At 58.2% G+C, this 12557-nt stretch overlaps 1 protein-coding gene across 5 annotated transcripts in view; it reads right to left on the bottom strand.

Moving 5' to 3' along the window:
- EVL (Enah/Vasp-like) overlaps positions 1-12557 on the bottom strand; it is a 166935-nt gene that overhangs the window by 13533 nt on the left and 140845 nt on the right. For 4 of the 5 annotated variants that reach the window (XM_081228178.1, XM_081228179.1, XM_081228176.1 and 1 more), the window contains exons 4-7: positions 9402-9465; positions 5401-5462; positions 3485-3714; positions 2618-2739 (exon numbers count right to left, since the gene is read on the bottom strand). In XM_081228178.1, the coding sequence (XP_081084304.1) occupies positions 2618-2739; positions 3485-3714; positions 5401-5462; positions 9402-9465 (478 nt within the window). The remainder of the gene's footprint in view (positions 1-2617; positions 2740-3484; positions 3715-5400; positions 5463-9401; positions 9466-12557) is intronic. The other variant, XM_081228180.1, reaches the window with a different exon arrangement.

Below are 12557 nucleotides of genomic sequence, written 5' to 3'. Positions count from 1 at the left end.
CCCGCTCGGTTCTGGTTCTGCACTTCGTTTCTGGGCCGTCTGGCCCGTCTTCACTCCCGACGCTGTGTGCCAGCACCACCAGCTCCTGCCTGGTCCTACTTCCACTGCGCCCGTGACATTCTGCTCCTGCCCAGAGCCTGCGTTTAATCTTTGAAGGATACCCAGCAGAGCAGGCCCCTCCAGGCCTGTGAAGACTCCCTGGGCTGAGTGTCCGTGGACACGCTCGGCATCGAGCAGCTCCCAGCGACACGGTTCCCCCGCCTGGCCCACTGCCGGGACAGGAGGCAGCAAGTCCGCAAGGACCTTGGATCAGCTAAGCTCTGTTACTATGCTTGTGTGACAGATAAGAAAAAGAAGCCCTAATAAAAAGGGACGAGATGGGGTCATCCGTAGAGACGTGGACGGACCTAGAGACTGTCATACGGAGTGAGGTAAGTCAGAAAGAGAAAAACAAATATCGTATATTAACGCATATGTGGAATCTAGAAAAATGGTACAGATGAACCTGTTTGCAAGGCAGAAACAGAGACAGAGTCGTAGAGGACAAACATATGGACGCCAAGGGGAGAAGTGGGGGTGGGATGAATTGGGAGACTGGGATTGACACGTATACACTAATATGTATAAAACAGATAACTAATAAGAAGCTGCTGTATGGCACTGGGAACCGCACTTCGCTGTACAGTAGAAACTCACACAACATTGTAAAACAGATATACCCCAATTAAAAAAAAAAAAAGGGTGGTGGCTTTAACAAGAGCCTAGCCAAAAAAAAATAAATAAATAAGAGACCCCCGAGAGCTCCCTGCTCCTTTCACCACGTGAGGACACAGCAGAGAGATGGCCATTCATGAACCAGGCAGGGGGCTCTCACCAGACACTGCATTTGTCAGTGCCGTAGCCTTGGACTTCTCCAGAACTGTGAAAAATAAAATTGTTTATAAGCCATGCATCATGATTTTTTTTTATAGCATCGCAAGCTGATTAAGATAGAGAACTAGCTATCTGTACAAAGTGGAAGTAGAGATCTTCTATAAAAAAAAAAAAAAAATAGCAGCCCTCGAACGCATCTCCTTGTAGGCTCCACCCAGTGTCCTGCGCCGAGGCGGGCTTCAGAGAGCAGCGTGACTGCCCCTTGCCGGTCGTGCAGGGTGAGTGCTCTCGGTGGGCCCGGCTCTGCCGCCAGCTTCTGGTGTCTCACTGGCTCCTGGCACACCGGCCTTTTCCTGTTCTCAGAAACTTCCTCTCCGTTTGGTCTAAACCATCTAGGCCAAGCAGTGACTGGGAACGCACTGGCGTTGGACTTGGGGAGAGTGTGAACGCTTCCTTTTTTAAAGAATCTTCTATTCTTATGCGAGGCCCCTCTGGCATGGACTCTAACGCACGTGCACACGAGGCTCTCCCCGCTAGCCTGCATTCTGGCCCACCTCCTCCAGGTCCTGGGCTCTGGGCGGGTCTCAGCCTCTCCAGGTAGTGTGACTCCGCCCACCGCACCCACCTCTGCTGCCTTGACCCAGAGGACTGCGGAACCTCCTCCGTGAAGCACCCCGGCTCCCTGGAGCTGTTCTGCCACAGTCACCGGCTCACCTCTAGTCACGGCATGTGGACCCACCTGGCTGCTCCCCTCCCCCTGTGCCCTCCCTTGCTGAGCACACAGGGCCCTGGGCCGGCCCTGCCAAGATGTGCCAGACCAGCTACTTGCACTCTGGGGGCTTCTGTCTCTCCCGTGTCCTCGCAGGGCCATGTGGGTTTACCGAAGACCCGGCACAGAAAGCGCTTGCCCGGGGTCAGCCGCCATGGGGGCAGCGGGAAGAGTCTGGAGACTGAGAGAAGGCAGGAGGGGTCACGGGGGAGCAAGGCCCCCGCCGTTGCTTTTCTCGGACAACAAGGAGCGTGCTGACAGTTGAGGCCCACTCCTGGGTCCTCTGGTGCCCGGGTGAGCCATGGCCCTGGGAACCCCATCAGGGCGTTCCCACTGCCACACCACATTTACAAAGACCCAAGCTTTTGCGACCCTTCTGAGAGGGAGCTGTCTGATCTCTCCATCTGCCTGGGATTCAGCTGGGGAACAACCAAGAGCCGCAGTGACAGGCTGATGGCCTTGGGCAAGCTGGAGGCACACGTGCCGGTGAGGATGGAGGCGGAGGCCGCAGAGCTGAGCACGACGGGGAGGGAACTGCCGCTCCGTCCCCGAGGGGCGACGTCGTCTGGGCTCCTGCCACCTCAGCGCCCCTTCTCCTGAGTCCTCCGTAAGGGCCCCCACAGGACGGGCCCCTTCATCATACGTTCACCGCTGAGAATACTCCTCTTTTCCCTCAGAATTTATCTCTGAAATGATCTCCAAATTCCTCTCTGCTCAGGACAAGGCTGATACATGGCAGATATTTCAACGAATACTTGTTAAACTGAAATGGGGAAGGATTTAGAGTTTAGAGGGCTCCTTTGGGCTTGATGTCTCAGACTGACCCCTAGAGAAGGGAAAACTCGATGAACAGTCCCCCCTGCTTGGCTGAACCCAGGGGGCAGTGGGTCCTGGGGCCATGCGAGGCTTCTCCTTTCCACTGAGAAACAGGGGCTCCTGACAGGGGCTGGGTCTGGGGGAAGCCTAAACACTCACCTCTTGGCCAGCAGCTTGTTCATTTCTTCCATGAGGCCTCCTCCTCCACCCCCACTGCTTGCCCGGTTGGCGTCAGACTTCGAGGTCCCGCTGGGACTGGAGCCTCCGGATGCATCTTCTGGCTAAGGGGAGAGGACGAAGCGCTGCGGTCTGGTGTCCGTGGCGGGACGCCACTCGAGGGGAGACGGGGCCACGTGTGATGGCAGTGCTGGAAGAGGCCAAGGCCATCTAGTCCCCCAACCCCACCTGCTGGTGGCAGAGCTGGAGTCCAGAGAGCGAGCGGGACTGGAGGGTCACGGTTGGCAGGCGTGCCCCGGGTTCGCTGGCTCGCGGTCAGCACCCTTGCCAAGGCCAGCGTGGCTTGAGGGGGGAGGAGGCACAGTTCCGTATCCCAGGTGCTCCTAATCCCACAGCCATATGAATGGCCTTCTAGAAGCCCCACCTCCCAGGACACTGCGGAAGGCTGGGAGGGCCAGCTGAGCCTGAGGGAGCCGGTGGACTTAAATGCAGGAGACCCAGGGCCTGAGTCCAAACTGCAACTGATGACCTGCGTGCTTTGAACAAGCTGTTCATGCCTGCACCTCGGTTTCCTCACCTACGAGGGCAGAGATCTCCTGCCTCGCTTGTAAAGGACCAGCGGCAGGTCATGTAACTGGAGACACCTACGGCTCACACGCAGCCCTATCCCAGTGGTCTCAGTAACCGGGGAACTGTGACCGAGGAGGTGGGAGGTGCCGTCTGGCTGGGGAGGGCGGCACTGCGCTCCCCGCCGGCACGAAAGGGTCCGCCCCTCCGCCAGTTAGAAACCTGTCCCCCAGCCTGGTCCTCCCTGCCCGCCCGCCCGTCTGCCGGGCCCGGGACACTTACCCTCGGGACTCTTCTCAGCTTGGCCCCAGCCAGGGCGGCGGCCAGGCCGGACACGGAGCCCTCGTCGTGGCTGGCGCCCTGGGCTCCTCCGGCTGGCAGGGGGGGCGGGGGAGGGGGGGCAGCCCCTGTGGGTGGAGGCGGGACAGGGGGTGGGGGTGGGGGTGGAGGCCCGCTACAGGAGAGGGGGGCGCCGGCTGCAGCGGAGGGGTGCCCCGCTGGGAGGGTGGGTCCTGAAACAACAGTGGGCTCAGTGAGTGCCCAGCCCCGGCGGCGCCTCCCCAGGAGCAGGGACAGAGGGCAGCCTACTCCCCTGAGGGACGAGGAACAGCTCAAGGTGGCCTCTTCCAGGAAGCCCCCGCAGGATGCACCTGGCATTGTTCCAGTCTCTCCCTACATTCGGGGGCCAGGCTGGACCCAGCGTCACATACTTGCTTAACAGCCCTTGAGCTCCGCTAACTTTCTCTTGCTCAACTGTGGCCTTCCAGTGGGACAAGAAGCTCTTTGGTGGCATGAATTGTGTCTCTTTTTCCTTCTCTGTTTCTCCTCAGCTCCTGGCACCCCCCTAGGCATCAGCAATTGTTAGTCCCCAAGATACAACTGTGACTGCCCCTTGGCCTCTGGAGATGGCAGCAGGCAGCTGCGGGCCACACGGCAGACCAGGGCATCTGTCCAGGAGCACTGCTGCGTGCTGGGCAGTCCCCTGTCCCCCGGCCGCCATCCAACGCCTGAGCCTCTGCTGGAGGCCTGGCCCTGTGCAGGGCGCTGGGGATAAACGGCCACAGGCTCCCTGCGCACGGTGCTCATGGCCTGGTAGCAGCAAACCAATCACACGGATGAATGCAGAACTGTCCCTGCGGCAGGGTGACAAGTGCCACCTTGGCCTATGAGGAGGCGCTCCAACCTGACCGAAGTCCGTGGAAGGCTTCCTTCGGGAAGTAATGACTGTGCTGGGACAGGACAGAAGAGCAGGAGTGACGTTTGGTGAAGGGTGAGCGAGTGCGAGGGAGGAGGAGGCCCTACAGGAACCGAAGGAGCCGCCGGGAGGGAGTGTGCCGGGCAGCGGGTCTGCGGGGACCGGGCCCGCGCACCTGGAGCCCGTGCCAAGGACCCAGGTTGTTCAGGAGTGACGGAGAAGGGTGACCCGGTGATGGGGTGGGACCCGCATTAGTAACGCAGGGGTGGGGGAGTCCGAGGGGTGCAGCAGCCTAGCTGAGAGGGGGCGGCACCAGACAGCATCCCCACCAGCGGGGCCTTCTGCAACTGGCTGGGGCCCGGTGTCCTCATCAGTAGGACAGGGAAACATTCACCTGCTGACTTCACAGGGCTCGAGAGAATTAAGTGAAACGAAGGACGTGGAAGTACTTTGTAAGTCATGAAGCCCCATGCTTACTAATCAACATTACCCGTTTCCAGAAAACCCCTCTGCTTAACTGTGCTGAGTTCCAGTCACCGTTCAGGACTGAAGCCACCCCTCCCCTGGGGTCTTCTCTGACCCCCAGGGCAGCTGGGGCCCCCTCCATGTGCCTCCACCCCTGCACTGACTTGGTAACTGCATGTGCCCCGCGGTGATCCAGGGTCATTAGTTTGTGTCCTTGACTGGACAGTCAGCTCCCTGGGGCAGGGGGTGCATCCGCCTCGTCCACTGCTGTGTCCTCAGCCCTTAGTACAGGGCCTGAGACACGCTCTACTCAGGGGATGAGTCGGGGGAGGACCAGAGGCTGGTGGGCAGGGCTGGACCAAGCTGAGCTAGTCCCCGCACCCTTGCTCCATTCCCTCGTTTCCGCACGTTCACCGGGTGTGGCTGTCACGCTCTGAGGCCTGTGCAACCAGCAGCTGGTCACAGCGTTCTCAGTGTGTCCCTGGGCACCATCTAGTGAAGGGGCTGCCAGCCGGGCACAGGTACGGGAAGCTCTCACCTGTGGCTGAGGCTCTTCTCTCTAGAGACTCCTGGCGCTGCTGCTGTTGCTCCATCACTTGTCTGAAAAGCAAACACAGCAGAGCGGGTCTGACCTCCTGGAGCAAGAGCAGCGTGGCTCCGCGTCAGAGCCCAGGCTGCAGAGTTGGGCTTCACCAGTGCCCCGGGGGGCTCAGCCATGAGCTCGCCTCATCCCACCCTAGGCTCCGGCTGCTGGGCTTGCCGCCCTGCTTACAGAGGCAGGGTTGTAGGCCCTGGCTCCAGGGCCCTACACGGGGGAGCGCCGGCAGACTGCTGAGTCTTAAGACACCTGGGCAGACCAAGCTCTCCCCTAGGCTGGACAAGCTCGCCTGGCTTTTGGGGGCCTATGGCCACAACAGACTTGACCTCAGGGGCACCCATTCTTACCGCACCTGGCCCAGTTTCCTGGAACAACTGTCAGGCACCGTTGGCTGTGACAGAAGCGGACACTAAGGCTACCCGTCCTCCTTTCCCACTGATCCAGCTGCGGCCTGGCCTCCATCTGGAGGGCCATTGGGAGGCTGCACTGTAGTGCGGGTGCACCTCTGCGGGGACCAACCTCCTAGCTCCTCGCATGAGTGGCCCTGGGTTGCTCTTCAAGGTTGGATGAGTGAAGACACTGACTCACAAACACACCCAGAGAACCTGGGGCTGAGATGCTTGGGGAGGGAGGCTCGAGGAGTCACGCGGGCCCGGGTGGCGGCAGGGCTTCAACTGCTGAGCCAACTCGGAAGGCCTGTAATGGGGCGCGGGGCTGAGCAGCGCTCCGACGCAGGAGGACGCCCCCAGGGCGAGAGGCTGTGGGCCATGCGTCTGCTCCGCTGGTTTACAGCGCACTGACGTCTGGGGCCGGGGCCGGGGCCGGGTGTGCACGCAGCAGCTGCTCAGTACGTGCTTTGTGTGGAATAGCTACACAGGGCTGCCCAGCCGCTTTCACCTTGGAGGAAGGTCAAGTGGGACCCGGAGTTTACTGCAAGGTCATTTAGAGGTAGAGAGCTTTCTGGTTCCCGTTCTGGGATTCTCTGGTTTGTGATCACAGGCGAGTCGTTTCCCTTTCCCGGGCCTCAGATTCCTCTCCATAAATAAGCATGAGAACATCTGTTTCATGGGGTTCTTGGGAGGATTATGCCCGAGATCTAAAAAATAATGAAAAAGACCCTTTTGACACTAAAGAGTCCCTACCTCACTGCTGGGCACCACGCAATTCCTCTCTTTCTGGGCCCTCCTCCGTGGTGACTGCCAGGGATGCAGGGGGAGTAGGATCCCTGCTCTGCAGTTTGATGCCTGTGGTTCACAGACTGACCTCCCGGGGTCGCTCGGTCTGTGCACAGTCGACTGCAGACAAAACTGAACGGCCCTCTGTAGCCAGTGGCCTGGGACACTGGACTTGGGGGGTGGCGTTAGATAAAGTGCGTGGTGTTTCACCAGTTCTGAGAGCGCAACTGCAGGGTCTGTTTAGGATGCAGGCCCTTCTCTGGGTGGAGGCAGCCCTGGGACCTGGCACAGGGCTGAGCTGGGGCCAGTTCTGGTTCTGCTTCTAAGTTTTGCTTACTTTGGGCAAGTCATTTCTGTTCTGTGGGCTTCAGTTGGCTCATGTGAGAAATAGTATGGGTAGTAACAACCCCCGATGGCTAATGTGAGGATTAAAATGAAACAAAGTGTGTAAAAGCCCCTTGTAAACTGCAATATGTTATACTCCTGAGAGGCTAGAAGACAGGCCAGTGGAATTAATAAAAAGGAACCTCTGGGCTTCCCTGGTGGCGCAGTGGTTGAGAGTCTGCCTGCCGATGCAGGGGACGCGGGTTCGTGCCCCGGTCTGGGAGGATCCCACATGTCACGGAGCGGCTGGGCCCATGACCCATGGCCACTGAGCCTGTGCGCCCGGAGCCTGTGCTCTGCAACGGGAGAAGCCACAACAGTGAGAGGCCCGTGTACCGCAAAAAAAAAAGGAACCTCTGAGGTCAGGGGAACTGGTCTCGGCCACTCACTGCCAGGCTGTCACCTTCACCCACTGGACAATCATGTTCATAGCAGCATTATTTACAATAGCCAAAATGTCAAAGCAAGAAAAATACTATAGGAAAAATGTGGTCTATACATACGATGGAATACTACGCACTTTAAAAAGGAAGAAAAAAAAATTTTTTTTTAAAGTTAGAAAATTCTGGCATATGTTACAGCCTGGATACACCCTGAAGACATTATGCTCGGTGAAATTAACCAGCCACAAAAACACTTATTGTATGATCCTGTTTATATTAGGTACACAGAGTAGTCAAATTCATAAAGACGGAAAGCAGGATGGTGGCTGCCAGGGGCTATGGGAGGGGGTAGGGGGGAGCTAATGTTTACTGGGCGTAGAGTTTCAGTTTTACAGGATGAACGAGTTATGGAGATTGATGGCGGTGATGGCTGCGCAACATATGAATGTATTTAATACCACTTAGCTGTACACTTTAGAAATGGTTAAGATGGTAAATTTTATGTTATGTGTATTTTACCACAGGTAAAAAAAAAAAAAAAAGCTTGTCACAAGAGGACAAATACTGTATGATTCCACTCACATGAGGTCCTGAGAGGGGTCAAATTCACGAAGACCGGGAGTACAGAGGTGCTCGCCAGGGGTGGAGGGGAGGGAGAAGGGGGTGCTATAGCATTTAATGGGGACAGGGTTTCATTTCTGATGCAATCATTCTGTGGACGGGTGATGATGCTGGCTGCACAACAACGTGGGTGTCCTTAACACCACTGATCTGTACCCTTAGAAATGGCTAAGATGGTAAATCTGATGATTTTTAAAATTTTAAATAAATTGTTAAAAAGCCGAAAAAAAAAAAAAAAGAGGAATCTCTCCAACCTGAGTCTGGGAAGCATATTCCCATCTTTCCTTCGTTAACACTGTTACCTTCAAACAGGAAGCCGAGGCCTAGAGCAGTACCTGGCCCAAGGTCACAAAGGACACCATGGCGGCCAGAAGGCGCTCAGAGCAGGGTAGAGGCTCGAGAAGAGAGTCCCCTGAGAGAGTCTCACAGCCAGGTGAGGGCGGGGACGTCGGCCTCCCCAGCTCCCGGCCCCGTGCTCTACCTGAGTCTCACCACAGGCCCCTGGAGGCACGCCCTCTCCCGCTGACCTGGCTGAGGATGCAAGCCCCAGGCCTCCCTCCGCAGCACGGCTCCCACAGAGCCGGGACTCCGAGCCCCTCAAAGATGCTGAGTTCCCACCCAGGCGGCGCAGACCAGGTCCAAGCCCTGGTGCTGCCGTACCTGGCGATGGGACCTGGGGAGGCTGCTGCCTGCTTGGCCACCACGGCCGCTTTTGTAACTTCAGGACAATGGCACTGGCCCTTCCACCCAGTTCTAACACTTAAGAAGCTCTGTGGAGGGGCCGGGGGCAGGGCGTTACCCTATGGCCTAAATCCCGCCGGCGCAGCCCTGGCCCAGCCACCCAAGAGCAGCTGCAGCGCACAAAGTGCTCTCACAGCCTCTGCCTGCTTGAACCTCCGCCGGGAGGCGAGCAGGCAGGGCGTTAAGATCCTCTAGAGAGGCCGTGGCACCCACCCAGGGCACCCAGCCAGAGAGTGGCAGGACCAGGGCTCACGAGGCCTTCAGACAGAGCACAGGACGGGGTCAAGGACGGGCCTCAGTCGCACAGGCCTGGCGGGTCGCGTCCGCCCATCTCCAGCAGTACACAGCCTTGGCCACGTTACTGAATCCCCAGATGACCACCTCCTACTATACCCGGGAGGGCTGTGCTCAATAAGTGAGCGACTCAGGACACTGCCAGGCTGGTCACGAGGCTGCGGCGCCGGCGAGCTCTCCCCCTGTGAAACTGCACCCTCTCAGGGCCACGGGCAAAGCAGCAATGAGCTGGCTCCCCTTCCTTTCTGGTCAGGCCTGTTCCCCCGCCCCCGTGTCTCTCTGGGAGTCCTGGCTGCAGCCACAGGTGTGTCCTCCAGGCTGGCCCTTGCTGCTGGGGGGTTACCTTCTCTGGATGTCCATCTCATCAGGAGACGGGCCATTCTGCACCTGACGCTGGCTGGAGGAGCCTGTGGGGCAGAGAAGCACAAGAGCACAGCGGTTAACAGAGAAGAGAGGACCCCCGGGACTCTCCCTGCCTCTGCCCTCTGGTCCCACCGGAGATGGTCTCAATGGTTGGTTCTCAGCCCTGCAACACCCTGTCCCACCTCAGCCTCTCAGTCATCCCTCCTTCCCCCTTTCTCGCGGCTCTTGCCTTGGCGTCAGTAAAGGGGGAGCCGTTTCACACGGCTCAGAATCACCCCTTCTCGCCTGACCCTTCTGGGCTCCCTCTCAAGCCGCACCTGCTGTTGCCACGTCCTCATGTGCCACTGTGCCCTCGACCCTCAACCTCTGGCTCCGGCCTCTCCAGGTCCCACAAAGCTGTTCTAACTAAAATTTGGAATCACCGAACCCAGCAGATCCGTTTTATTCTGCCTTTTGAGCAGGCGAATGACCCTTACAGCAGGTACGTGTCAGAGCCGGGGTTTCAGCACCGGGTCTGGGCCGCAGCCCGTGTCCCTCACCGCGATGTGATGCCCTCCTGCCTGCATCTAGGAGTCTGGAGGTGTGGGGTGGGCAGGAGAGAACAGAGCAACCGTGGAGCCTTCCAGGCCACATTCTTGCCCCTGACCCTGAAGGCAGGGCCCCAGAGCAGGCGAGGTCTGCCGAGTGTACCTCCTGTTCAGACCGGGGCTGGTGCTGTGTTACATTCACAGGAAAATCAGGCTTTTGCTCCAATCTGAGAAGGAGCCGATTGTTCCTTCTCTTTGTCAGCTCAGGTGTCACTGGGGAACTGAAGAGTCACAGCAATGGGGGAGGGACTCTGGGCAAGCTGGCCTCATGCCTCGCTGCCTAGACGGGGAAGGGGCATTGTCTCCTCTCTAGGATGAGGGGCCAGCAATGCTCAGCGTACGACAAACTCCACGATGGGCAGAAGGCCTCTCCCACAGGTGCTTCAAACAGCTGAGAGGTTAGCAGGGTGTCCCCTGGGTCAGGGGCACAGCGGCACAGAGAGTAACAGAATCTCAAAGCTGAAGCAGGTCATCTGATTCTGGGGCAAGCTCCTGCCCAGCACAGGTGCCCTCCAGGCTGGCTCTCCTAGCATGATCCCCGCAATGCAAGCCTTACCTCCCAAAGGAGCAGGTTCCTTCCTACACCGAGGTCCCAAATCTACCCACCCAGGAAGGCCCGATTTCCACCCCCAGGTGTGACGACATGGGTTGAATCCTTTTCTACTTTCCTATGCTTGACAGTCCTTTCCAAGCCAGAAGTTTGCTTCCATATCCGGCAGTGCCCAGTCCTAGGCCCCAGTATGGGCTTCAGTCAAGTTTTGAGTGAGCCTTGCTTTGCCGCTTCTGGACCCCTGTGTGGATGCTTTAGTTGGGGAAAGAGGAGGATCCAGATGGTGGGCAGTGGGCCAGCTGCTTGATGGGAGGAGGGCCTCCCAGCACCTGAGGATGAATTTCTGCCCTGGGTGGCCCTGCCTGACCCTGCCTTGCTCAATGCCAACTGCTGAACTCAGGGGCCGGGCAGGAGAGAAGATGCCTGCGTACCCTTAACAGAGGTGACTACATAAATGTCTGGTGGCCTGGCACAGAGTAGGTGTGAAATAAATACTGGTTTTCTTTTCCTGTCTCTAAACATGCTTTTTCTGCTTTATTTATTTAACATAAAATAACTCTGCTCTTTCTAAAAATTGGTTTTTCTGTAAATATGTCCAGTATAGACATTAGAAAAATTTTCAAGTTTAATAAAGAAAAAACATTCTTAATTAAAAAGAAATCCACGGTGGAGGGGATCTCTTTTCTCTCCCACTCCGTGAGGGCTCCTCCCCGCCTTGTTCTCAGGAAACCAGAGCAAGAATATGAGAACACTGCTTGACAGCGGTGTCAAGGCACTTTTCTTAATTTAATTTACAGTTACTTTAATTCTCACAACCCTCCTGGACAGCTCCCAGGAAGGCTTTTAACAGGTGAGGGAACAGCCCAGAAAGGGTAAGTGACACACCTGTAAGCAGGAGAACCAGGCTCAGACTACCCGTAAAACGCCCCTTTCTTTCTTAAATTCAATCACACCGTGGTGTCGGCTGGGACCGGCCCATAGGATGAAGAGTGCAGGTGGCAGACTGGCCAGAAGGGTCCCGGGTGAGGGGCTGCAGCCCTCAGACGGCGCCCAGGCTCTGCCTGGTGTCCACGCGGCGGACAGTGCCACCCACTCAGCCCAGCATTTGGGCCTGACAGCTGGACTCCTGCCTTGTTCCAAGACCTGGCCTCGGCTGCTGGACCTGTGCCCGCGTCCGGATCTGCCCCTCTTCCGGGGCCAAGCCCCTGCCCCGGAGCCCCCGCCTGGCCCCTGGTCTGAGGACAGGAGCCCACCCGCGCTCTGGCCGGGCCCCGCCAGCTGTCAGGACCCCCGCTGGCAGCCAGCTGCCATGGCGTGAACTGCGGAGGTCGTGCACTTGTGCCCCTTGTTCCGCCCGCCGGCCTGGACTGCCTCCTGACACCCTCAGCTGGCCGGCCTGGTCAGGGTGGGAGGACCGAGCGGAGCCCTCGCTGCTCCCAGGGGGCTCCAGTCCCTGCGCGTGAGGCATCTCAAAATGAGACGGCTAGAACTTTAGACACTACGGGGCAGGAAGAGACAACACTGGTTGCGTAAGGCCTCGCATTTTTCTTAACCTCAGAAAATGTGGGTATGTTTTGAGCTGCGAGGGTCCTTAGCATCAGGAAGCACAGGCCCTCTGTCTCAGAGGGGAGGGGTCTGTCCAGGGTCGCGCGGGGCGTGCCTCCTTCCTCCTGGCCCATTCCACCCACTGGCCACGGTGCCCCACTGGCAGAGGCGGGAGGAGAACGGGGAGGAGGCTCTGCCCTCCAGAACGGTCTAGGACCTTTGGGAAGCCTGGGCAGAGCCCATCCGTAGATGCTTCTTGTGCTGAGATCTCAGGGCAGGAGCATCGGGCGGCTGGCTGGTCATCACTCCCGTCTGTCCCGCGTCCCAAGCTACTTCCCATGATTCTCCGAGCAGTGCAATCAGAAGCCAAACACGCGGAGTGTCCCGTGCCCGAGTCACCGCAGGCCAGCCGTGCCCCCACCTCCAGGATCCAGGTGAGGACCGCAGGCCACCC

Source organism: Mesoplodon bidens, assembly GCF_964165515.1.
Source record: "Mesoplodon bidens genome assembly, chromosome: 3".
Classification (NCBI taxonomy): Eukaryota; Metazoa; Chordata; class Mammalia; order Artiodactyla; family Ziphiidae; genus Mesoplodon; species Mesoplodon bidens.
Note: the sequence above shows the minus strand (reverse complement) of the source record. Positions and strands in the feature narration are given on the sequence as shown.